The sequence below is a fragment of the Eschrichtius robustus genome, chromosome X (genome assembly GCF_028021215.1).
Source record: "Eschrichtius robustus isolate mEscRob2 chromosome X, mEscRob2.pri, whole genome shotgun sequence".
NCBI classification, from domain to species: Eukaryota; Metazoa; Chordata; class Mammalia; order Artiodactyla; family Eschrichtiidae; genus Eschrichtius; species Eschrichtius robustus.
The window spans coordinates 22072907-22100553 of record NC_090845.1 but is presented as its reverse complement, the minus strand read 5'-3'; the positions used below and the strand labels follow the sequence as shown (position 1 = coordinate 22100553).

Genomic DNA, 27647 nt, shown 5'->3' with positions numbered 1-27647 from the left:
ACAGAAAAGCAAATGTGGATCTAGCAACACGGCCAGGTTTTCAAAGGAATTAATATTTTCTACTATCACCAGAAGTCCTTAATGTATTTTTTAAAAACAGTAATTAAAAACAATCCCACACACAATTCTTTGCTCATCAGAAATTTCAACTCTCATATTCAAAAGTTCAAAAGATATAATATTTAAGTGAAAGGTATATTTAATTTTTTCAGTCAATAACGTATTTCAACTGTATCCAAAAAAAAAGAAAAAACCCCAAAATCAAAAGGTCTTATTACTGACACTTAGAAACAACAGGGCACTTGGAATCAATGCAGAAAGTTCTCTAGCACTGATTATTACCATCTAGCAAGAATTTGTATACGAACACAATTCTTGATCTCCATCTCTATTATAAGTGTGAGGCAACACAGCTTACAAATTTAACTACTCTAGGTCTTTAGGTCCCTAGCAGCTGCTTAGCAGAGCCTGCAACAAGCACCATGGAGAGACAAGAATGAGGCTGGTGAACCCAGTCACCTTTTAAAGTTGTGATGCTCTTCACACTCTCCCTAATTAATACACAATTTTCAAGGCTTTAGCATTTTCCTCTGGGCCTGCATGCGTCATTTCTAGAAGAAAAACATGGGGTGTTTCCAGGAACTGGACACGTGGTAGAGGGGGGCTTCCTAAAGGCTCCCACAGTGGAAATACAGTCTAGTGTCACTCACCAAACAGTAGCCAGCACTGTACAAGGCATAAGTCAGATCACGCCACTCTCCTATTTAAAGTGTTGAAGAGCTTCCTGCTGTATTGAGGATAATATTCACACCCCTGACCCGGGATCTAGCCCCTGCCTATCTCTCCAGCTTCATCTCCTATTACTTCCTCCTCGCTGGCTGTCCTCCAGCCGCACCTGCCCCCTTGCAGTTGCAGGATGTTCAAGCCCCAGGCTCTTTCCCCTTGCCCTTGGCCTAGAATATCCTGCCTGCAGACTTAGTCCTATGGCTGGTTTCTTGTCACTCAGGCCACCTCCTTGCAAAGAACATCCTACCCACTTCCATCAAACCACTCCCCCAGTTTTACTGTCCCAGGAGGGATTGTTATTGTCTGAAATTATTGTGTTTGTCTCTCTCCTGTAGAATGTGCCATGAGAACAGACACCTTGGCTATGCCTGGTGCACAGCAGGCCATCAGTAAATATTTCTTAAATTAAAAACTAACTCATAGGACACGGGGAGGGGGAAGGGTAAGCTGGGACGAAGTGAGAGAGTGGCATGGACATATGTACACTACCAAACGTAAAATAGATAGCTAGTGGGAAGCAGCCACATAGCACAGGGAGATCAGCTCGGTGCTTTGTGTCCACCTAGAGGGGTGGGATAGGGAGGGTGGGAGGGAGGGAGACGCAAGAGGGAGGAGATATGGGGATGTATGTATATGTATAGCTGATTCACTTTGTTATACAGCAGAAACTAACACACCATTGTATAGCAATTATACTCCAATAAAGATGTTAAAAAACCCCCAAAAAATAAATAACAGCAAAAAAAAAAAAAAAAAAAACCAAACCTAACTCATAAAAAAAAAATAGGACAGTAATATACATGATGAGAGGCACTGTAGTGATATAGATGTTTAAGGATTTCTTTTAAAATCGCTAGGAAGGATGCCATAGAGGAAGGGTGGGTTGGGGGCTGGGGTTAAAGTCTTTGGAGTCTGCTGGCCTCCGTTTCAATTATGGAACTGTACTAGATTTAGATTACTGTCCAAGAAAATAACTTAGGCTGACCTCCGCTTCACATCTGTAAAATGGGGAAAAGAACATCTATCTAGCAGATTACTGCAAAGAGTAGCATAGCCACACGTAAAGAGTCGAACTGTTCAATAAGGGATTTAAATATTTTTATTTTTTATTTATTTGACATTACAAACTACTACTGACAAATCCTCTTTAAATAAAAACAGCAAATTAATAATAACAAAAATACGGCTGAGTTTGAAAATATGAACAGTCATTATATACCCCTGGAAACTAGGAAACTGCAAATACAAATGGACAGAAATACGAATGTACGATTTCTAGAGTTTCAGACCAAGTGACGGTTGATGTCTCTAATAAACTTCTAATAAAATATAACATACATTCCATACATAACATACATCCCATTTCTTTTTTTTTTTAAATTTTCAATAATGAGTGTATTTTTTTTTTTTTTTTCGGGCACACCACGTGGCATGTGGGATCTTAGTTCCCCGACCAGGGATTGAATCCATGCCCCCTGCAGTGGAAGTGCAGAGTCTTAACCACTGGACTGCCGGGGAAGTCCCCATCCCATTTCTTTTTTGAGACAAAGACCCAAAGACAAAATACTATTCAAAAACTACAGTGATTTATTAATTTACATTCAGTTGAATAAAAGGTGAACGTAACAAAGGATACTTGTTAATTTTATTCTCCAGAGATGCTTTAGCCAAATCATGTCATAACAAAGATATCCCACAGCATGGCCTCTATCAGCACTGAACAAAAAAAATGTAGCATTTTTCCTTCTGCTTTTTTCATTTGAGAAGGAAGGAACTATGGTGGCTTATTGGGCAGTAAACATATTCAATGACACCAACCTTTTAGGATAATGAAATTCTCAAAACGGGTCAAACACTTGAAGCAGTTAAGTACTGATTGCATCCTGGAGGTACTATGTAACCAGACCTCTTTGTGCCAGTAATTCTGAGACTTGGTTTGGGGAATTATTTGAGAAGGGAAGAGCACTAGAAAAAATATTATTAATTGAGAAATACAAAAGGGTAGTAGCAAGGAGAAGGTCGTTGTGTTAAAAGTACTAATTGAAAAAAATAAAAAGAGAAAACAGCAAAAGTAGAGAAAGCAGTTTATGTAAACTAGTCTGGTCCGAACCTGTATTAGAATGGATCATGTGAGGTTGCTTTTTTTGGTAGGTCAAAAATGGTCAATGGGCTTCCCTGGCGGCGCAGTGGTTGAGAATCTGCCTGCCAATGCAGGGGACACGGGTTCGAGCCCTGGTCTGGGAAGATCCCACATGCCGCAGAGCAACTGGGCCCGTGAGCCACAACTACTGAGCCTGTGCCCCGCAACGGGAGGGGCCGCGATAGTGAAAGGCCCGCGCACCGCGCTGAAGAGCGGCCCCCGCACCGCGCTGAAGAGCGGCCCCCGCTTGCCGCAACTAGAGAAAGCCCTCGCACGAAACGAAGACCCAACACAGCCAAAAATAAATAAATAGCTATTAATTTTTTTTTAAAAAAAAGGTCAAACATCAGCAATTTTATATGGTTCAAACGAATACATTTATCAAAGCACTTAGGATTCCTTGTTAGTACATAATGAATGATATTCATTAACTCATGCATGAATTTTGTATGTGTGAACTCTGAATGGCTTGTATCTGGGAACTTTTCACAGCAGTGTATGAAATGGTAACCATTAGGTGTCAGACTCCTTTGTGGGCAAAAAATGCTTCTGTTTTTGTTGATTCAAACTCCCAAATTTCTTATAAGAGCTGTTAAGATTTCAGTTGGACATGCTCAGTTTCCAGAGTAAGACTGGTACAGAAATTTTAAGGCAGGAGTTTAGAAGTGTTGAAATATTTCAAAGTCTGAATAAAGGCAAGACTCGAGAGAGCATCACGAAAAATGCTCAAGAACACTGCCATGGAGACATATGAATATACTTTAAAAATAACATAAAGTGAAGATATTAAGGCACATAAATAAACTTGTCACTGCAGTGACAATGTATCGGTGAAGTGGGGCAGGAAGATGAAAAGAGGAAATTTTCAGGTAAACACCCCAGTATTTAAAAACAAATGGTGCGTTTGGATAGCTAATGTGATAATATGAACTACAGCATGTGGTATTCTGAAAAGGAGTGCTACAGAGTTGCCCCTGTGCTAGAAGGTGATTGGTTAAGCTTGTTCTGGTACTATTTATGATAATAAAACATCTCCGGCTGCATTTATGGGGCAGGGGGATTTTTAAAGAAAGTGAATATAGTGATCAAATTGTTACTGAGCAAGAGCTTAAACCCACTCCTAACCACCTGAAAGTCTTTGTTAATTAGTCAGGACCAACATAAGGTAGTGTGTGAGGGGACAGCCCAAGTGAAGGGTGTAATTAACTACAGGGCAAAGTTGACATATGCATCTCAATGCTGTCCCTGGTTATAGGCTGACCAAACCGAGATGAAGCCCATTGACAAACTATATTTCACCCATTCTAAGATGAATCCCCTCCCCCATGTTTTAACATCTTCAAAATCAGGATGTGTCCTAAATCGATGCCATTTTATTTATTATTTTTAAATTTTACTTATTTATCTTCGGCTGCGTTGGGTCTTCGTTGCTGCGCGCGGGCTTTCTCTAGTTGTGGTGAGCGGGGGCTACTCTTCGTTGCAGTGTGCGGGCTTCTCATTGCGGTGGCTTCTCTTGTTGCGGAGCACGGGCTCTAGGCACGTGGGCTTCAACAGTTGTGGTGCGGGCTCAGAAGCTGTGGCTCGTGGGCTCTAGAGTGCAGGCTCGGTAGTTGTGGCACACGGGCTTAGTCGCTCCGTGGCATGTGGGATCTTCCCAGACCAGGGCTCGAACCCGTGTCCCCTGAATTGGCAGGTGGATTCTTAACCACTGCGCCACCAGGGAAGCCCCTCGATGCCATTTTAGATTTAATGATATATGTTTATTGACAGAGAGGTTAGCTAATGGCCACCTTTCTAAAAGTCACTGTGACCCAATTCAAACCAGCTAACCATCAAAGATTGTTCATTTTCTTTCACGATTCTGTAACAGACCTAGTACCCTTGATCATAAAGAAGACTAGGGAAGTAGACTGTCCTGGTCATCCATACATTTCCGATGTCAAAACATACCTCCAGTTATGTTCTTTATCTGGGCTAGGAATCTTCGGAGATTCTGTATATAAGAACCTTACCACTAGGACCTCCAACTTTGTTACAAAGAACACTACTGTGTATGATGAAGCCTTCATGCAGAGAAATCTATGCAGATACAGAAAATATTCAACGTATCTTAAACTCCTGGCAGAATGGATACTTGCCACTGGGTAAGTAACTCGAGAAAACCTTACAGAAACCTTTTGATGAATTTTATTAAACAGTGTAAGACTGTTCAATACAGAGACCATGTGGTGAAGGAAAAAAAAAAAAAAAAGAGCTCTAGATTCCTGCACTGCCCAACAAGGCAGTCACTAACCACATGTGACTATTTCAATTTAAATAATTAAAAATTCAGTTCCTCGGTCACACTAGCCACATTCAAGTTTTCAACAGCCACATGTGGCTAGAGGTTACCGCAGCAGACAGCACAGATACAGAACATTTCTGTCACTGCAAAAAATTCTACTGCCCAGCGCTACTCTAGACTACCATCTGAAGCTGGGTCATACCTCAGCTGCTCCACTTAGCACCTGTGAACCCGGACAAATTAATGAGCTTCACTAATACTTGGTTTTCTCCTTCGTGGATTGAGTAGTATGTAATTGTTATCTTAACTCCCTGGGACGCTGCGAGGATCAGAGTTGCCATAAAAAAGGTTAGCTACTAGGAAGTTGTATATTTTTATGTGATTTGTACTTTATGAAGGTGACTTTCATCTTTTTTGTGTTTTTAATGTGAGTTGGATATTTTTTACCGTTTAAATCCCAACTTTTATGGCTATGGCCCCTTCCCTTCCTCCTCCCTTTTTTTTTTTTTTTTTTTGGTTAAAAAAAAAAGGAAGAAAGCACACTTCCAGATATTTTTAGCAAACAAATGCCTAAAGTAGCCACATGAGTAAGAGAAATGAACGAAGGGGGCTGAAGCAGGGCAGTGGCTGTCAAACTGGAGAACTCAAGTTCTGTCTCAACTGCTTTAGCTGCTACTTGGCTCCAGCCAATTGTTGCCATTCAGGAAAGCTGACCTAGTGTAGCCAGACACTGATTTTTGAAAGAAACCCAGAAATTTGGCTTTTTATATTAAATCTCCAGTTAAAAAAAAATATTAGCAACTAATTAAAAATGGTAAATATTCTTCAGGCAAATTTAAACATACTTAGAGGTCATATGCGGCCCACAGCTGCTACTCTGTGACCTCTGGTTTCACATGGCAGCTACACTTCCTTCTCCATTCATGGTCCCATGCCTCAGGACACTCTTACAAACAAAAGCACACGGGCTTCCCTGGTGGCGCAGTGGTTGAGAGTCTGCCTGCCAGTGCAGGGGACACGGGTTCGAGCCCTGGTCTGGGGGGATCCCACATGCCGCGGAGCGGCTGGGCCCGTGAGCCACGAATGCTGAGCCTGCGCGTCTGGAGCCTGTGCTCCGCATGCAACAAGAGAGGCCGCGATGGTGAGAGGCCCGCGCACCGCGATGAAGAGTGGTCCCCGCTTGCCACAACTGGAGAAGGCCCTCGCACGGAAACGAAGACCCAACACAGCCATAAATAAATAAATAATTAAATATTAAAAACAAACAAACAAAAAAAACCCAAATGCACACAATTTATTCCTCACTGTACCTCATGGTGAAACAGAAATGAAATTCACAGTGTTATTTATTTTATACAGATTACCACTCCCCAGTATTAAAGTTATTTCTAGGTTACTAAAATATAACACTTAAAAAACACACATGGGCTTTAAATGCTTTAAGATAATAAATGACCCAAATTTAGAAAATAAAGAATTTATGTCCTCTTGAACCAAATTCCCAGAAAAGAAGAAAAAAAGAAACTGATACAGAAAATTACACATTTTACTGTAATTAAAGAAAATATTTTTCTTTTTACATTGCTACTCCACTGGAAAATTACTGGAAATCTGGGAAAGAACCACAATGCTTTATATAAAAGCCATAGGTCTCTACTGATGAATGAGTTGAGATATTAAAAAAAATTCCTAATTTGGAAAGCTTACTGCCAGAAAGCAAAGCAAATCTTTTAATTCTCCCAGTAATTTAAATACTGCACACTCAAAAGCCCATTACATTTAAAAAGGTTTCTTTCTGTACTATATATGGAAGCATACACAATTTTTTATTCCAAGTGTACTTAACTGTATTTTATTGTTATCATATACCCACCCCAAGGAACCAGCAGTTGCAGCCTTTTTATTCAGTTGATAATTCAAATATTGTTTCTAATACAAATATATGGTTTATCATGCTTATTTATCACTAACTTGGTACACTTCATAATCGCATTACAACCCCACTGTGTACTGAATACCACTTACAGTTCGAAGTACTCAAGATAAGCACCGTTACTTTCAAGAGAAGATTGGCAGTAATTAAAGGTCTTACTTAGTAGTTGTTGGTAACCAACCATGTTTTTAAGGAGGTTAAAAAAAAAAAAGTAGTATAGATATATTTAATTTGGTAATTGTATTTTATTAATGAGATCTGTTTTGGATATATACTTTGGGGTTAAAACAAAGATGTGCTAAACTGTTATCAGTGTGATGAAACAGAATGACATAGAAGTATTTTGTAATTCATCAATGACAACCACTGAAACATCTGTGGACTACACGGCATAAAACTAAATCATACCAGAACACTAATAATAATAATAAAAAGAACAATAGTACTTTGCACTTACAGACCTCCTTCCAGAGGAATTACTCTTTTTAAACACATGTTATTTTTCCTTCTTTGAACAAATAAGGCAACTAAATCAAAGGGTAATAATGGCTTGCCCATGCCACAAAGTGAGTCAGCGGCAAACCAGGAATAGATTTTCTAACTTGTTCATTCTCTTGCAATTATACTGTGCAATGATTACTCTGTTAGAGTGTGTCCTGCAGGTTACACCCAAGACATAGGTTATCTCCACATTTCATGTGGGCTTACTACATCCCCCCTCCTGCCCCAGCCTATTAATAACAGTAGTGTTTACAAACCAACAGTGCCATTAAGATGTGTGCCTGCCTGCCACTCCAGTGAGGGTCCCACAGGGAGACAAGAACAGAGCAGACTACAAGCCTCTCAGCCACCCCCATCTCCCCACCTTCAGGCAGCTGTCCAGAGATGGCCTCCAGGCATACCGAGATGTCATAAAAACTGGTAAAGCCAAATAACAAATTTTGAGTGCTCAGAGAAATTCAAAGATGGCAAGGTCATTAAAGAGCTAGAGCTGTGAACCACTAGAAAAACCCACAAGCAAAATGGCCAGCTGCTATGATCTGTATACAGGTTCTGGAGGGCAAGGAGTGGGTCTGGGCAGAGATGGTCCTCATGTGAAGTCCATCTTTGGACTTTTTGATTCATTCTACTAATAGAGTAGGGCGTCCATTTGATTTATATAACCTAAAGGTTCGAACAAAGAAATTTCTAGCCTGGAATTTATGCCATCTCCTGAGGTGCATAGAATCACAGCCCAACTCTATTAGGAATTATCAGAAAGTAGGTAGATTTGGGTGGGAAATCAAGTCCATGTGGAGTGAGGAGAGGGCACGGGCTAAATGTCTGATGAACGTATAGATATACACGGATGGAAAAAGTTTTATCATACAGTTGGAGGGTACGATGGCAAAGAGAGAAGAGAGGAGGGAGTCAGAAAAGTATGCTATAAACATTAACGTATTCTATAAGAAACAAAGTATTACGCTTCTACGCTAAAGTATTGTAGAAAACAATTTCACATACTATTTATTAGGTGCCTATCAGGTGTAAGTTGCAACCAGACACACAGTAACGTTTCAAGAATGGTCCCCATCCTCAAAGAGTTATAATGCATGAGGGGCAGTGCTTAAGAGCTGGCACGAGTTTGGAGGACAAAGAGATCATTTTTAGCTGGGAGGCCTTAAAGGATAAGCAGAATACCACCAGGGAGAGACGGGATTGGGGTGGGCGATGCAGGCAGGGGAAACCCATGAGCAGGTGGAGGTAGCCATGGTGGAGTCAAGGCCCGCCCAGGGAGGGGGTCTAATCTGCAGGTGCCCCGGAGGTGCTGTCTCAATCCTTTTAGGCAAAAGGGGGGTGGGTGATCTGAAACCAACAGCCTGAGATAAGGCTCATCGGAGACTCTTTTCTAGCTCCAAGACCCCAGTGCTGGGAAATGGGGCTAACCAAGCTATTTGTCCTGCCGGGAGACCCAAGGTAAGCCCAACTATGACCGTGGTGCCCAGACATGTCCTTCCAATGCCTCCAGGACTACCACCTGGTCCCAGCTCGTTTGGGTGACAGGCAGCAATGTGAAACTGCAAAGGGCTGATCTACTAGGACAGAGGAGCTTTTTAAAATACACAGCCACTGGGGCCCCACCCTAGACCCTGCCAGCTGGGCCCAGCGGTAAGGAGAAGACTACAGGAGGTGGGAAAGGTCCCAGAAATCCCAACTATGGAGACGCCTAAATGCCAGGGTTGGGATAGCTGCTACCTCGATACTTCCCAGTCACCCGTCTAGTCTCTTTGAGGATTCCCCACCATCCACGGTGGCCCTTTCCTACTTTCATGATGTAAGTTAATGTTGAAAATAACAAGTGCTCTTATTGCCAATTTTGCCGAAATGCATTTATTTCATCTTCTCTCGTTACCAAAAACCAGTTTCTTCCAGCTTACTTTCCCTAGCCCATTTTTTCTCCTTCGCTTTATTCTTGAATGCTATATTAGCTCATATAGCACCATAAATGATTCCCTTATCGAAGAAATAATTCATGTGTTTGACTTCATTTTCCTTTCTACTGTCTATTTAAATTGTTATCTAGATACCAACCAATCTCCCTTTCTATATCAAAGTCATACTTAATGCATATTTGACATGAAGCAATATTAAAGTTTGAAGAGTTTCACTAACTCTGAGATTCTCAATACTGTAGGTGTGCATCAGAGTCACTGTGGAGCTTTTTAAAATACACAGTCACTGGGGCCCCACCCCAGACCTACTGAACCAGATACCTGGCGGTGGCAACTGGGCACCTGTCATTTTAAAAAGTGTAAAAGATACACCCTGGTTGTTAAGAAGTAATGTGCTAAAGTATATGATTAGGGAACTTGGGTTTGGCCAAATTTCTGCACACAAGTACAACTATTTTTTACCCTCCCTAGGAAACAGGCAACAGTTATTACCGATAAGGGACATATGTAAACAACATGAAAATGATTTGTGGATTATTTGTGTTTCAACCTCTGCTATTAGTACTGACAGAATTAAATGACAGTTATCACGATTGATTTTAAGCTCCTTGAGAGTAGGAACCATGCCTTTTTCATACTGCAACCATCCAGTTGCAGTGTTGTGCCAGATGCTGGGAATACAAATATAAACAAAAAACATGGTCAATGAGAGGCTACAGAAACCAACTCAGATAGAGTAACAGTAATACTGAGGACTATCACAGTGGTTTGGATAAAGTGTTATTCTCCGAAATAATAAAACCAACTGACATTTATTGCATGTTTACTACGTGCCTGGCACTTATTCTAGGCATTTTACATATCACCCTGCTTCCATATTATCCCATTTAATTTGAACCCTACGAGGCAGGCCCTATATTCCTCCCAGCTGTACAGGGAAGGTGCACGGGGTAAGTCACATGCCCCAAAGTTACTTATCTAGCAAGAGGTGGAAAGCCAAAACTTGAACTGGCCATTCTGGCTCCAGAGAGCAGGCTTTTAATCACTACCTTATACTGCCTTTCAGGAGCCTAGGTCAGTGTCCTTGGTGCTCAAAAAATGCTAGAGGGAGGGAGGGAGGGAGGGAGGGAGGGAGGGAGGAAGGAAGGAAGGAAGGAAGGAAGGAAGGAAGGAAGGAAGGAAGGAAGGAAGGAAGGAAGGAAGGAAGGACGGACGGACAAATATTTACAGAGTGCTCCCACAGTGTGCCTGAAACCCTTCTCCCTAAGACTCCTGAACATTATAGACTAAAACCTATGATTGTCTGTATGATTCTTAAAAGCTTAGGAGAAAGACAAATGTTATCTTTCCCTCCACTTCAGTAATGGGATCAGAAGTTAGGTTTCCATAGCTAACCCTTAAAATAGATCCCTTCACTTCTCTGCTCCTCTAGTTCCAATGAGCTTACATCATCTGGGAGCCAAACTAAAAATGACATTTTCAGGACATTGCTTCCAAGAATTTCCCACATGCCCTAGCATGTTACAGTGACACACTGCTGCAATGAGCAAGAAATTCTCTTAGAATTAGGTGAGGGCTTCCCTGGTGGCACAGTGGTTAGGAATCCACCTGCCAACGCAGGGGACATGGGTTTGAGCCCTGGTCAGGGAAGATCCCACATGCCACGGAGCAACTAAGCCCATGTGCCACAACTACCGAGCCTGCGCTCTAGAGCCCGCGAGCCACAGCTACTGAGCCCACGTGCCACAACTACTGAAGCCCGTGCGCCTAGAGTCCGTGCTCCGCAACAAGAGAAGCCACCGCAGTGAGAAGCTCACACGCCACAATGAAGAGTAGCCCCCGCTCGCCGCAACTAGAGAAAGCCTGCGCACAGCAACGGAGACCCAATGCAGCCAAAAATAGATAAATAAAATAAATAAGTTTATTTAAAAAAAAAAAAGAATTAGGTGAAAAAGAGAGGCAAATCTAAAAATGATATTTCAGGTTGAAAGAAGGAAAAAAGTTTCCTGATTCAGCTCTAAGGGCTGCTGCCAACAGCTTGTTTTGTTCCCAAAGATCAGCACACAAAAGTTTCACAGAGCTGGAAGGAAAAGATCTGGATGCTAAGTTAGATGGGGGGTTGGGGGGGGGGCGCGTGATTCCCATCATTCCTTTGGGAGCAGTAGAAAAATAACAAAACCTCTATAAAAGAGATGAGCAAGTCTGCTGTGAAAGGAATGACCCCTGACATATAGCGAAAGCAATTTGCATCTACAGATCTCATTGGTATAAACGACCTCCTTCAAAGAGTGAAAACCTCAATGGAAAGCCACTATATACCCATGAAAGGCTTTGCCGGCTATTTGTTGAGCTGTATACAGACTAACAAACAGGAGTGGTTAACCTGGCACACCATGCACTATAGAGATATTTTTTTTAAGTAGGCTTAGTCAGCTAATCTTGTTGAGATTTCTCTCATACTACTGATTCCTTATTCTCAAAATAAATTAAGAGGCTTCATTCAAAATTCCCTGTGGTCTACCAGCTTGAGTTTGTTGGGTGTCTTTGATTGTCTCTTGTCTTCAGATTCCCTGCCTTGTCTCTTTAGATTTTGCTGTGCCCTTTGGTATTTCCCGTTAGTCCATGTCTGGAATAGCTAATTACATGGTAGCATAATTCCCGCTCGTACAACAAGGAATAGCAGAACCTTGCTAATTCACACCAATAACTGAAAGACTCCTGTGTAAGTTACTGAATTATGCAAATGAGCAATAAGTGAAGAAAGATGATTTAAAATTGTATTTCATTCATTTATTTTGACAAGTGTAGTTTAGCCTTAATTATTCTGAAAATTTCTTTGTAGCATACTAATAAATTTCCTGTGGCACATTTGTTAAAAGTGATAAAGCCTTTACTAAGAGAGACCAATGTGTGCTCTGTTGGATAATTTCCTGAAGACAGGCTCGATTTAGACCCTCCCTTTTATCTTGGATTTCACTGACTTTTAGCATCTACTTTTTTGGGGGCAAGACAATACATAATAATCAATAAAACACAGGGATAATTTTAGCAGTAAACATTTACTCCACAAACAGGTCCTACATATGTCGAAACTTCCATCATGATGATAGTTTAAAAAATTAATCATGCTTCAAGTAAAACATCTTTACATTCTCTGGTCATAATGCTAATAGGATTTTATTTTTATCTTCTAAATAAAACTAATTCCGTCTGTCATTCATCTCTTTTAATTCCTATTTCTGTTTTGTTTTGTCTTACCATACTTCTTTCTTTTAAAGTTAAAGATGTCTGTTTTAAGATAAGTGGATATATCACAGTATGTAACGTTTTCATGTCAAAATACTTACATTATTATATCTGAGTTAAATTATTTAAGATAGGAAAACACTTTGATACACTTCTGACAGATGTATCTTGCAGGATGGAATCAACTTCTTTCAAAGCAGCACCACTGGTTACAGTGTGGAGTGAAGAGCGAACAGCTTTCCAGCTTCCAGTCTTGGGTTTAAAGCTTCGCATAGACTACCCTCTTAATAAGTGCTTTTTGACTAAACCTCCAATTCAAAAGTGTTTTAAAAGTCACCATGCATTTGTCAAATAAGGTTCTTTGATTTATAAAAGCTAGATCAGCAATAGACAATAGAGCACTTAAAGAATAGTGGGAAAGACAAAACTTAGTCTCAAACTTCACGCCAGCACCTGTGCCGATTAAAATCTCATCTTTTCTTCAAGGCCCAATTCAGGTTCCATCTCCACTGGGAACCCTTCCCGGACCTAAATGCGGAGATCCCACAGCACTTCATGCCATCCCCTTGTGTTAGAGTTATTTGCCTTCAGGTCGCAGTTTCCCTACTAGATTAAGAGCAGGGCAGCTGTGACACAGTGGAAAGAAGGCTGGGCTCTCACACCATGCAGCTTTGCTACCTCAGGAGGGTCCTTTCATCTCTTTCAGGTTGTTTTTTCATCTGAAAAAATGTCAACTATTTTATCTAATGGGAAACGTAAAAGATAATAGATGTGAATGTTCTCCATAAAATATAAAGTCCTATAAAAAGTAGGTGCTTAGAGGGTGAATTCGTGAATAAGAAAATGATCAGAAATATTATCACCTCTAAAAAAGGACCCAGCTCTTGATTATACTTGGGCCCTTTACATATCACACAAGGCAGAGACTCAGCAAACACTCATTGAATGAATTTTGGGGGGCGGGGTGTGAAGCAAGGAGAAACAGATAAAACCAGACTTACACACAGACCTGGTTTGGTGATCTTATTTGTGAGTTGGGTTTTATAATAATTTCTTAAAACAAGAAAAGTAAATCGGTGTCTAAAATTAGTCTGCAAACCTATCTTTTTGTGAGCACAGCTGATTTAAGCCTTAAGCTCTAAGGGACGGTGCTAAGGCTAACAGGTTGCCCAGGGCCTTTACATGGGGAGAATGCAATCAATGTTAATTCAATTGAACTCCATGACCGACTACTAATTCCATCTGGTTACTGTCCCGCTGGCCACAAGGAAGAGAATACTGACGGGTCTGAATAAATTCATGACAACTATAAAAAGAACTACTCTAAGAATGAGTCCGATTGATGATGGGTTTTCTTCCTGTATGAGAGATAGTGTTTATTATATGGACATGATAGTACAGTAGCATAAAATAATAAATGGACACTGACTAATCATGTGCAAATCAACACCACATCTGGGCCTGGGGCTACTGAGTAACTGGAGATATCACAGGGACACAAACTTCAAAAGTTACGGCTTAAGCCCTTAGAGAATTATGAAAAATTTAAAGAATTACAGAGGATAATGAAAACATATGCCAATTTCTATGAAAAGCAAGAAAGCAAAGCAAATTAAAACCAAACCAAAAAACCCAGTCAGTTTAAACATTAAGTCAGGTTAAAAATTAAATCTGCACTGTAATCGGAAAGGTGAGGACTAAGCAAAAACACTTAACTCTTAACCATTAGAGGCTATTCAGATACGGCACATGCAATTGGTAAAAACAACAACAACAACAAACAAAAACAAGATGAAGAAGATGCATGAGAGGCAAGTGCTGTCTCTCATAAACATAAAAGGAGCATAAACATTTCTGAAAAGAAACATTATCACGACAGAGTTAAGGCAAATAAGAAATGATGGAGACATTAAATTCTGGCCTAAGTAAATGAGCAAAGATTCCCAAGAGGAAAAGAATATGCAATTTAAAAATAATCCCAAACTACTAGAGAAAAAAAACCAGAGTCAGACTGAACCTGTTTAAATCCCAAATATCTCGGAGAGCAGGAAACAATTCCGGATGACTATAAACCCTCTAATTTGCTTGAAGCAAACGGGGCTGGTGTTTTCATTTCTTTCACTGACTTTTTTGTTTAAGGTCACATTTATTACAAATTTTAGCTGGTATTAAAAAGTCACAAAGTCGATAACTGATAAAACCACAAAGCGTGCTTCTTTAGAAAGATTTAAGAACAACAACAACAACAACAACAAAAAGGGAATGTCACATGCTTTTAAGACTACAGACCTTTTAAGGTTTACGGCTGCATTTTTAAAAGAAGTAACTGTTATATATTTTACGTGGTTGATTCAATACACTTCTAGCGAAAAGCACTAATTTTGAGGGGAAGAAATTTTAGTGTAACTATATCTAACCCAAGTGCTTTATTTAGGTCATGTTATAACAGATTATTATAGATGTTACACAAATATCGATAATTTAATATTCCTGAAACTTAGAGTACATTCTATCTTGATAGTTACAGGATCTACTCTCTTCTCGGCCATGAGTATTATAAGCCTTTTCCTCCTAATTAATCTGCAATTAATTCAACCAACCTCTAATTAGTTTTCTACAACTTTACCCTACTTAGGCAATAAAGCAGTCTCTAGACTGGGTTTTAAACCTGGGCTAAAATAGACTCCTACAGACCAAAAATGGTTCTGGGATTTCTCTTTGTAGTGTAATTTAGATGTCATATCTAATTTGCTGTTATGACTATTGTTTCACTGTGCAATTTGTATGTCGTTTTGAATGGTAAAGACATCATAGCTTTATTGAATTAAACCTTCTGTCTTTAGGGTCTGATGTTACATGTTTGTGCGTGTATGTTTATGTCTCAAAAGCTCCTTTTGACATCAAGTAATAGTAGAAAAGGATTATGCTCTTTTGATATGTTTGTTCCCATCTTGGTAAATATAAACACAAACTGGGGGGGAAAAGCCCTCTTCAAACTAAAGAAACAGAATTTTAAATAATAATAATAATATTACTACTACTACTATTATTATTATTATTTTAAAGACAGAGATAGCTAAATAAGCCATTCACATTACAGAAGTATAGAGGGCCTGGCTGTTCTGTAACGTTAATGGCTTGATTGTCAATTCTATTAACCAATTCTTTCCTAAGAACTGTCCTTTTCATTGACAGTTTTTGTGATGCTACCTCAAATATAAGATATTACTCTTACCACAATTCCATAGACACAAAGAAATTCAAACGCACCCTGGCTTTTAACTCATAAGGGACAAAGGCCATCTAACCTATATTGCAATATGCAGTTTAGTGTTAGTCTGTTTGTAACTGTCCTTCTTCTCCTGGCCTTTGGGTTCAAGTTCTAAACTAAAGTCAGGACTAAGACTAACCACGGAAAGCCTTCCAGTAGACCACTGGAATAGATAGCCTTTTAAGTAATTTTTAGTGCATGAAATTTCATAAAGTTTTTACTAGATAATTACACTTCCTGATTTTGTAATTAGTGGAAGTACATGCAATTACATAATAATTATGATAGTAATTACGTAATTAAGATGTATAATTATGTAGTAAAAAACATCATGGAAATAAAACCATCTACTGTGTAAGCACAATACATTTTAAAAGTAAATTCACTAGCTCAACTGTTTAAAAATACTTTGCTTCAAAATAAAGTGATTAGCTCACATTATGGTCTAACTGCTTGAAAATTATTTAATATTTTTTCCCTCATTGGTGATAGAAGTATATATTTTTTAAAGTACATGAAAAACACCTTATCAGGTTTTCCTGGCTCTCAAACACTCAAAAAATGACAATATGTTTTGCAAATGAAGACCATCAACCACAGCATTATCACCTAGATAATGCCCTTGTTTGTGCTGCTGTACTTGGCACTACAAAAGGGGCAAGGAACCTGCTCACTGAAAAGACATACTAGGAAGGATTTTACAAAACTTGTAACACATCTGTTATCACAGCATGCTTGTGAGTCCATTTCTACATAAAAGTGCAAAACTTGAGTGCATATTTACAGAAATGGGCTTAAAGAAAAGGCACGTTATCAGAATCTGGAAGTTTGTTGCCCAAACACATGGCAATATTGTCACATACAACTTTCGCTCTCCTAAAGAGGATAACAGAAAATATACAGAGACAAGACACCTCCACTACGGGCAAAGCAACTATGGTGACAATTCCCTGGAAAATGTAGTTTCTCTTCTGTCACACTGTAAAGTTGTCTTTAGTTAAACAACAAAACAGAAACAAAACTAGCAGTATTCAGAGAGAAAAGCAAAGCAGTATGAAGGGGCTCCAGGCTGCCATAGGAAAATACCAACTTTGTCATTCTTGTACTGAGCATAAAAATACAACAGAAAAGTCAGCAACAGTAGGAAAAGTAAATTCCAAAGTAAATTTTGTAGTTCCAAAATTAAGAAATAGAATCTTGTTTTCATTTCTAAAAAATTCTAGCTCGATGCCTTGAAATCTTTACAAGCATACTAAATCAATGTTGTAATGAGACCCAGAATGTGGTGACTGGTGGGCACATACAGAGTAACCCTTGTATGAAGTGGCTATAGAGCTACATTCCAGTTTTCTCTTTTATAAGCCACTCATCTTGAGAAGCTGAAAGCCATTTTGAAAATCTTAATTTACTTCTCCGTTGTTCCTTCTAGTTACGAAGAAACAAAGTGGAGGAACTCATGCTTTCTTGCTTTTCCCCCCTCTCCTAGCTCTTCTCAGGCTACTACATTTTTAAGCTTAATTACAGAATATATTTCAGAAGACTAGGCTGTCGTGCCACTTCCACCTGAAACCTGGCTAGGCCTTCTGTGTTCTGCCCATTCGTCATTTTAAAGTTTTGCCAAAAGGATGGCCCCAATCAACGGATGAATAGAATGGAAGTAGGCTTTAGTTACTAAGGAGAGTGTCTTGAATCAGTGCTTCTCAAACTTTAATATGCCCAGGAATCGCCTGGGAATCTTGTTAAAATGCAGATACTGATGCAGTAGGTCTGGGGAGGATCTGATATTTTGCGTTCCTACCAAGTTCCCAGGTGATGCCTACACTGCTGGTATATTGATCACTCTCTGAGTAACAAGGCATTATGTTTGATTTGGAAAAAAATGCAGGGAGAAAAAAGCTGACCTGGGTTCATCTGTATGTTATTTTTTCCCTCAACTGCTAAACTACTGGAATCATTATTTCAAGTTGAACAAAACATTTCTTTGTAAAATTTCAGTTCTTATAATTTGTTTCTTGTTATAAAAGCAGTACATGCCCAGATCATATAAAGAAGAAAATAAAAATTATCTATAATCCACCCACAGGTAACAGCTGTAAACAATTCTAGTGTTTCTTACTAATTTTTCCGCCTTGCATATAAACTACAAATTAGAATCATAATGGTTACTTAAGTTTTGGACTTTGACCTTATGTTGTTAGTATTTCTCTAAGTCATTAAAGATTGAAACTACATAATGTCTAACAATAACAACACTCCCCCAAAGCTCAGGATTATATGAACCACTTTTTCTATCATCAAAATTCTTTATGTATTTCTACAATCACTTCCTAATCATGAATTGTTCTGAACTGCCACGTTAGTCTCCCATGATAAAAATTCACTTAAACTAATGAAAGAAATAGTTAAAAAGAAAAACCCAAAACCTCGGATCATTTTTTATTCGTAAGAAAATGAAACAAAAGGAAAATGGACTGCCCATTTCAAAATCAGTTTCTTTAACGAAAATGTTTTTCACAATTATAAAAAATATAACTTTAAGAAGAGCAAACTGGTACTTAAGTGAAATTCTACCTTTACTTTTATATGTATTTGGTAGGTATGAATTGTTTTGTGTATGCTGTTATTATTTATTAAAAACAGAGAAAAGGTTCATTTCTAAAATTCAGTGGAATAACCCCTAAGAATTGGATCAGACAGGGTGTCTGACACAGCCTTCTTCTTAATGCCTCGTGAGGCTTTAACAAAGTAAATTCTAAGAATGTCAACTGGCTTAGAGAGGACTCCAGCGGCTCTTTGCTACTTGTATTTCAGCACTTCTAGCAATGATACAACTCTTTCGCTTTCGCAGTTTAGGAATAGTAGAAATCCTTAACATTGAAAAGGGAGCTGTCTTAAACCCTCAGAAATCTCCAAATTCCCATATGCACTAAAGCATATAATTTTTTTCCATACAACTCTTATTTTCTGGCAAAACACCCCCCCAAAAACCAAAAAACAAAAAAAAAACCCCCAAACCAAACAACAACAACAAAAAACCAAAAACCAAAACACTAAACCACCAAAACAGTTTTTTAGAGTCCTTAGCTTTTCAGTACTAGCTGTTGTCTCTCTTTGGGGTCCCTATTTTCCACAAGGCAATACAATCATTACTACTTCATGAGCGTAACTATTTGGCTGATGGCAAGCAGAGAACAGGACTCTGGCAGTGTGGGTGAGGGGCAGTCACCCAGGCTCACTCACTAGTTAAGTGACCTGACATTCTTTTGATTCAATTCAAATTTGGCATCAGCAAAATGAGAGCTACGACGTCACTCATCTTCAGTTATCACTTGCAAAGAGTTGAAATGACAGATATTAAATCTGAAAATGTCAAGGAAATTTACTGACATTAATTTATGGCACACCTGAGTCATGCGAGCAATACAGGAGATTGGAGAACTTTCCAGCACACTGCCATTCATGGACAGAACTAATTCCTAGGACTCACTCCTCCACAGTTCTTCAAAGTGCTTGTGTGACCTTATTTTGCACTAAGGATTCATTCAACAAATATTTAGTGAGCTGGCTCCCATAGGCAAAGCACAGATCAACAAGGTACAACCCTTGGCCTCCATGAACTCAGTGGAAGAGAAAGTCAAAACAATTCAGGACCAGTCCTACAAGAAGGGCATTTCACAGGGTGCTATGGGAATGCAAAGGAAGCAAGCTTATACTACATTCAATTTCTTCATCAATATAACGGGGCACAATCCACTGCTACCTCATGGGGCTGTTGTGAGGACCTGTGTGAGACATATGAAAGGATGACAGGAAACTATAAAGTACCTTACATAGGGTCAGCCTAGTTCTGGTGACACTAACGGAAACAACAAATACCTACAGACGTTACCATCAGGTATAAAGAAAAGACAAAAGAAGAGTGATGGTAACAAGAAAAGTTTAAGAAAAAACTGGCAAAACAAGCCAGTGAGAACAAAGCTTGAGAGGGGAAGTGGCTGGGAGATTTCACCATGCTGAGAGGAGTGAGGAGCACAGCCCGTGACAGGGGCTGCCCAGTAGGCTGTGGCCCTCAGGCCGCCCATGGGCCTTTGAAAGAAATAGGGGTGACCTGAAGAGTAGTCCTTCTGGGCCTAAAGGGACTCCACTGAGAAACTGGGCTTCCTAACAGATGCTTTTCAGAAGTCCACAGTTAAAGCACCATCCTTTTGCAAACATTTATACCGTAGCTCCGATTCCTTTCTTCAACACAGAGTCCTAAATCCTGGTGTTCCTATTCTGGCAGGACTAATAGAAAATTCACCAAGACGACCATGTGTTATGGGCTGAATTGTATCCCCCCCACCTCCAAAGTCATATCAAAGAGGGGTTGAAGTCCTAACCCCCAGTACCTCAGAATGTGACTATATTTGGAGATAGAGCCTTTAAAGGGGTAATTAAGTTAAAATGGGACACAGAAAGGTACAGAGGGAGGACCATGTGAAGACGGAGAAAATGGCCATCTACAAGCCAAAGAGGCCTCAGAAGAAGAAACCCTTCTGATACCTTGATCTCAGACTTCTAGCCTCCAGAACAGTCAGGAAATACATTCTGCTGTTGAAGCGACCCAGTCTGTGGTACTGTGTTATGGCAGGCGTAGCAGACTAATACGCCATCCTACTACAAATAGCTGACGCAGAATAAGGGGAGCTAAGCATCTGGTAAGAGAGAACAGGAACAGAAAAAAAGTGGTTTTTCTGTTTTTGTTTTTAGGAATAAGGAAAGCTCAAACACTAAAGTGAAAAGGCAATTAGTGTTCAAAAGAATAAAAAGACAAGCCACAGACTGGGGTAAAATATCTGCCAAAGACACATCTGATAAAAGACCGTTATCCAAAATACACAAAGAACTCTTAAATAAGAAAACAAACAACCCGATTAACAAAATGGGCCAAAGACACTTCACCGAAGAAGATATACAAATGGCAAATAAGCATATATGAAAAGATGCTCCACATCATATGCCACCAGGGAAATGCCAGTTAAAACAACACTGAGATGCCACTACACAACTATCAGAATGGCTAAAATCGGGAACACTGACACCACCAAGCGCGGGGGAGGATGTGGAGCAACAGGAACGCCCATTCACTGCTGGCTGGAAAACAACGTGGTACAGCCACTTTGGAAGTCAGTTTTTCAGTCTTTTACAAAAATACACATCAAATGATCTAGCAACTGCATTCCTTGGTGTTTACCCAAAGGAGTTGAAAACATGTCTGCACAAAAACCTGTACATGGATGTTTATAGCAGCTTATTCATAACTGCTGAAATCTGGAAGCTACCAAGACGTCCCTCAGTAGGTGAACTGATAAATAAACTGTGGTACGTCCAGACAATGGAATATTATTTAGCGCTAAAAAGAAATGAGCTACCAAGTCAGGAAAAGACAGAGGAAACTTAAAATGCATCTTACTAAGTGAAAGAAGCCAATCTGAAAAAGCTACATACTATATGATTCCAATCACATGACATTTTGGAAAAGGCAAAACTATGGAGACAGTAAAAAAAAACCAAACAAACAAATTCAGTTGTTGCCAGGAGTTGAGGGGAGGGAGGGGTGATTAGGAGTAGCACAGAGGATTTTTAGGGCAGTGAAACTACTGTGTATGATACTGTAATGGTGGTTACATGTCATCATACATTTGTCCAAACTCACACAGTGTCTCATAGTGAACCCTATGGTAAACCATGGACTGTGGGTGATAACGATGTATCAGTGTAGGTTCATCAAATGCCCCACTCTGGTGGGGGATGCTGATAATGAGGGAGGCTGTGCGTGTGTGGGGGCAGGGGGTACATGGGAAATCTCTGTACCTTCTGTTCAACTTTGCTGTGAACCTATAGCTGCTCTAAAAAATAAAGTCTATTAAGAAAGGCAGTTAGTGGATCCCTTTCTTTGTTTCCAAAACAATTTGACCAGATCAGTGGTTTATCACACTTAACTGTATCTGAATCTTTCTGTCCGCAAAGGACTCTTAAGCTCCTCCAGGGCAGGGAGCGTTGGCCATCTTTGTTTTTCTGACATCTGGGATGGCACTCAAGAAATAATAGAAAATATATACACACTGTTTTTATCGTTGCCAAATAAATAAAAAAAGGCTCAGTTGAGAAAAGTCGGAGACTCTTTTTCCTCCTCTTTTTTTAAGCAGACTTAATTTAGACAACTGGCCAAAGATTTGAATTGATTCATGTCTCCCCCAAACAGTTCACTTATCCCTACTCAGGCCAAGGCCCCCCTGGGATGAGGCAGCCAAATGGGACCATTATGTGCTGCCATCATGGAAATGGATTTTTACTTCATATATTGCCACTATGTTCCTCTAAAACTTCTTTTGGATCTATTATGCCACCTATGTACATTCTGGAGCACTTACAATCCCACAGAAGTCTTTGGACTTTGTGCCGAAGTCCCACAGAAATAAGATTTTAAAAATGTTATGTAGTTACGGTGAATATGAAGTGGATACTTCACCAAAGTGAGTCCCTTACCATCTTAAAGGAAAGGGAAAAATACCAAATGGGGTTAATTCATATTATGGACTAATGGCCTGTAAACCTTTGTTTGAAAAGCAAAGCACAGGAAAAAGCTTTGACAAGAGCTACTTTTCACCATAAAAATAAACCTCTTTCCAATAATTTGTGGGTTTTTTCCAAGTCAAATTGCAAGTTTCAAACACAGATTAACACCACAATCCAGTTACAACCTTTAAAATATGGGCTTTATAATGGAAATGGTAAAACTATCCTAGCGAAGGAAATGTTGCTAGGTATCAACAGTAAAGGAGAGTCTATGGTAAATACTTTACGCGCCAGTTTCAGGGCACTTGTTGACAGACGATACTTAGATTCCATTCTCAATAATATAACTGTGTGTAATGACTGTCATTTTTCACAGGACTTTTGATGTTAACATCTATTGGTGTTCTGGCCTTGGTCCAAATTGAATAAATATATTTGCCCTCTGGATCCCACAGACTTTCAATTCATTTTAACAGCAAATCTCCCTTGAATGGCAAATCAGAAAGAAGAGAGCACTTCACTCCAACTTATAAAGTGAGAACTGAATTTTACATACGTTACATTAATTTACACTTATGGGAGTTTCCTCTGTAACTGTTCACTTATGGACTGTAAGAATATTCTTGTTCTCCAATTGTCCCCTATGGATTACAACCTGTGTTCAATTCTCTCGTACTTAGAAACTATCCAAATCATGTGTTCAGAACTGTCTGGGGGGACTTTCTAAAACGTTGAGCTTCCCAAACTCTACCCAACACCTTCTGAACTAGAATTTCTGGGTGAAGGATCCATAGACTTGCACTACTATATGCCACCAGGTGACTTGTAGGCAAGAGTGTATCAAATGTCCCTTGTTAGGAAACCTCTGCTCTTGGACCACGGGTAAGCATGACCCAGTGTTTCAGTTTATATCCCACCACTAACAAATACCCTAACACCACTTAGCATTACCAAATGATGTGAGAACGTCCAGACCAGGTAAATTTCTGCTAATGCACTCATTCCAAAAATGCAATTTAGGAATAATAAATAAGCAGAAGATCAAAGGAAGAAGTTTCACTAATTAACACTCAATAAATAAAACAAAAGGCTCTTGAAACATTTCATGAAGTTCTTTCTGTCAGACATCCATTTTGTACCCTTCTTTTGCTTTATTTTCTTTGGGCTTCTGACATGCAAAAGAACGAGTCAGTAATTCAATCCATGCCGTTTTGGCCCTGAACTCCCAGATAGTGTATTTATTAGAATCAAATGACAAAAAAAGTGTCGTGATTCTTAAACTTGTGAAACGGAACTAGAGTAAATAGTGTGAGTGTACAGATTCTATCAACACTTCTCCACTTTTGTCAAGCAAGAATCTTCCAAGTGACTACTCTGTTATCTCCTATTTTCCGGGATAGCAGCATACACTCCTTGATGTTCTCTAAAAAGCTGGGGTAAGTCTCCAGGGACTTTCCAGATCACTTCTATAAGTCTCCGAGTCACTGGACTTTTTGAAAACTGCTGATCATTCAGCCCTTCAGATAAGAATTTTGGAAATGTCTGGAAGAGGAATCTGTCCCCTAGGTATCTAAGAACATCTAGGGAACAACCTGGATTCAGAAAGAAGTAAAGGGGGATCAACTTCTAATACCCAGAAAGAGGTAACAAACCCGACAGAAACAGACAATGTACTCATCAGTCACTACTTAATTCTCTAAATGCTTTACGCCTTTAAGGAAAGGTCCTTGGGGGTAAAAGAGAAACAGTTATTGTTGATACCGCAAATAAACATGGGCTAGCCACCAGTCATGAATGAAAGTTCAAAGACCTAGTTACTCATGGACTAAAGGAATTTTTTCTCTATATGAATTTTATTAATTCACTGAAAATATGCTGTGGAGATAGCCCAAGTTCTTGTTGAACATCTAAAGACAAGATACTAATATTTGAAACAACTCCTCCATCAGTTGTAAAGTATTTTATATCCAAGCACAGAAAAACCAAGTAAGTCAAGGCATTAAAAAAAAAAAATTCTAGCCTATCTTTGTAAATGGAAGAACTGGAGTCAATTATGACTAGAACTGAAAAGAGTTTAAGACCAAATCAAGGGCATGGGGATTCTTACGTGAGGAAATCCAGAAGTATTTGTAGGTTTCCATATGCCCTTGAGGTTGTCTCCAGCCTAACACCGACCAACAAAATGTCGAATTGATATGCACTGACAAACAACATAAACACTCTGTAGGTAACTAATAAGAAAAATGTATAAACTCACCTTTTTTATTTTTTACAGGTAACAGAAAAGTTGTCAATGTGATTTTCATGTAGGAGAAAAAAAACCCATGCACTTGTCATGACATTTTCAAATAGTTTAAGTTAGGTAACAAAGCTTTTCTCAGGCCCATGAAGCCCCACAGTGCCTGCAAGTCTTGTGTGAGGCTGACAAGGCAGCGCCTGATCATCTGGGCTGAGGTGTCTACACGCTCTGTTAGGATGGAGTCAATAAAAGAACTCCACCCCAGCTCTCTCTCTCAAAATGAACCTAGGCTTTTAGTGAACAGCAGAGACATACTCCAGGTCTATTTTTTTCTGGTACTATCTGGTTTTTGTAGGTCCAGTGATCACGTTGCCTATTCTTACTTTATTACGGTTACTAAACTCTATAGAAAATAGCATTTTCAAAATATAGCATTTAAAGAGTTCTTTCTGTACCGTTCCTCCCCCAAAGCCCAGCTTTAATAGAGAACAATGTGAGGCAGGCTGTGGAGGCCAAAGCCGGGGATTCCTACGCCACCGCCCCTCACGCAGGGTATGCCTGTGCTCACGACGGCCCCCATGGCCTGCTTCTGAGACAGTGGTGCGATGCTGCATGAACACCCTGACACAGTAGGTCTGGCTTTTATGATGCAAATTTCCACTTTAAACTCAAAGGTAATTACAGTATTTTAACGTACCTTTCTCATGATCGGTAATAAGTTTCTCCAGTGCACACTCCGCATCAAAAATGTACCGGTAAAAGCACAGCTGGGTGTACAGGGACTTGTCAGAATACTGCAATATAACAGAAAAATAAATGAATATTGGGGAGGGGGTAGCTTTGGAGATCACTCAACGAGTGTATCCCCTAATTTCAACTTCCATATCAAGCAGCTATTTTTTAATGAAGGGGGGTGAATAAGGAGAGAATCATCCTAATGATTTGTCCCCCTCATATAGCATACATACCTTTCGTAATTCAAAATAAATCCTGCCACTTCGATCACAGATTACTACTTGCGAAGCTACAGACTGATTACCCCTGCTGCCAAAAAACTGATTTTGTCAAATTGCAAATTCCTATGCACCCCTGACAATTTGCACTGTTAATTGGGAAAAGTGGTACTGTGCTTCCTAACTGGGACCTGTCCAGGCTAGCAGGAAGTTAAACAATTTCTGAAAACCATTTAACATGTACTGCTATCCTATGAGCTCGATTTTATGACGCCTGGCGACAGGGACTGGCCCACAGATACAACATGGTGAATGAAGCGCAGACCTGGGAACATCCTGACCACTTGCTCCATGCTCATCCTTAAGTGGGCAACATATGACCTCTGAGAGATACCATGTGAAATGAAATAACCAAGGCTTTTCATCTCACCCATGTCAAAACAATGTTTAGTGACTTTGACAAGTTCTGATTCAACTAGTCATAGCATCCCCGAGTTTATCTAGAGTCACTGTGTATTCTCCTAAGCCACTGTATCTCACCCTGTGTGGGGAAAAACATCTGCAGTCAATTCAACAATCAAAGTGAGAATTATTTGGCGAATCACGTTCACGTGCATTTCTATTTCTTTTAAATTGGCTGCCCTAGGAACTTATTGATACTTTCCTTCCTCCTATAGGATTAGATAGGTGGGAAACCCTTTATGCCAGAGGACAAGGAGCTAGGGCTTTGGTGTCTTCTTTGGGGATGGGGGTGTGCTACCAAGGTGAAACAACTCAACGCTCAGAACTTCTTAAATGAGAAACTCAAAAGACAAGCATGTTACCAGTTCTCACCTGCTGCCTTGGATGAATGTGAAATCTAACATCAACTGAGCACCTACTATGCACCAGTAACAAAGCACATACAAGCTAACTCACACAGTAAGGACTCTACAGATGTTCGCTGGTTGAATGAATGAATCAGTGAATGGCCACGATAACCACGTTGTTTGTACAACGTGTTTGACCCATGCAGCAGGGTCAGGTGGCACCCACAGACTAGCATTTGACTAGGAACTAAAAGAAAACCACTATCTACAACTAGATACACAAACGGTCTTATTTTTGAAGGGAATCTCTTTGGATAACCAAGTATTAGATCCCAGGATCCTCACTGGCTATTAATGATGAAAAACTACAGCCAACTTAACTGGGTACAGAAGTAACTGAAATTTAGTTATTAGAGCTCAATGGCTGACCCTCCTGCTCACTCCATTATAAAATCTGTTACTAAACTTAGTGTATTTCAAACTTCTTTGGCCATTACAAATGGTATCTATAAATATGAGGCTGCAGGAATAACCCACATGGAGCTATTCATCAGCCAGGTCTATTGTCTTTTTTTGTGTGCATTCCTTCCACGAGTCTCTCTTTCTTTACCTGAACCTATTTTAAAAAGTATACACCTAGAAGCCTATTTTATTTCTTATTAGCTATTCTACAATACGCATCATCATTATACTATTATACACCAGTTATTTTTAGTGAATCCTGATTACTGCTTCCTGGGGGAAAAAAAAGGAGGACGACAGCGATTAAGTTATTTGTTTAGTTTTTTAGATTCAGCAGTAATTGCTGGTACACATCTCCCTGACTGCACACATGCTGCAGGTTGAATAGAACACTGAAATTACCTCCTTCATAATAGTTTGTTTTGATAATGTATTGTGTGTCGAGATGATGAGAAACAGTTGCTGTCAATTTGATTAGCCATTATATTTTTATGTTAATTGCCATTATTGGGTCCATTCTGTTTAGTGTCACCA

At 39.6% G+C, this 27647-nt stretch overlaps 1 protein-coding gene across 5 annotated transcripts in view; it reads right to left on the bottom strand.

Moving 5' to 3' along the window:
• The window catches only part of POLA1 (DNA polymerase alpha 1, catalytic subunit), a 291007-nt gene that overhangs the window by 38408 nt on the left and 224952 nt on the right, over positions 1 to 27647 (bottom strand). For all 5 annotated transcript variants that reach the window (XM_068533580.1, XM_068533581.1, XM_068533577.1 and 2 more), the window contains exon 36: positions 25587 to 25683. In XM_068533580.1, the coding sequence (XP_068389681.1) occupies positions 25587 to 25683 (97 nt within the window). The remainder of the gene's footprint in view (positions 1 to 25586; positions 25684 to 27647) is intronic.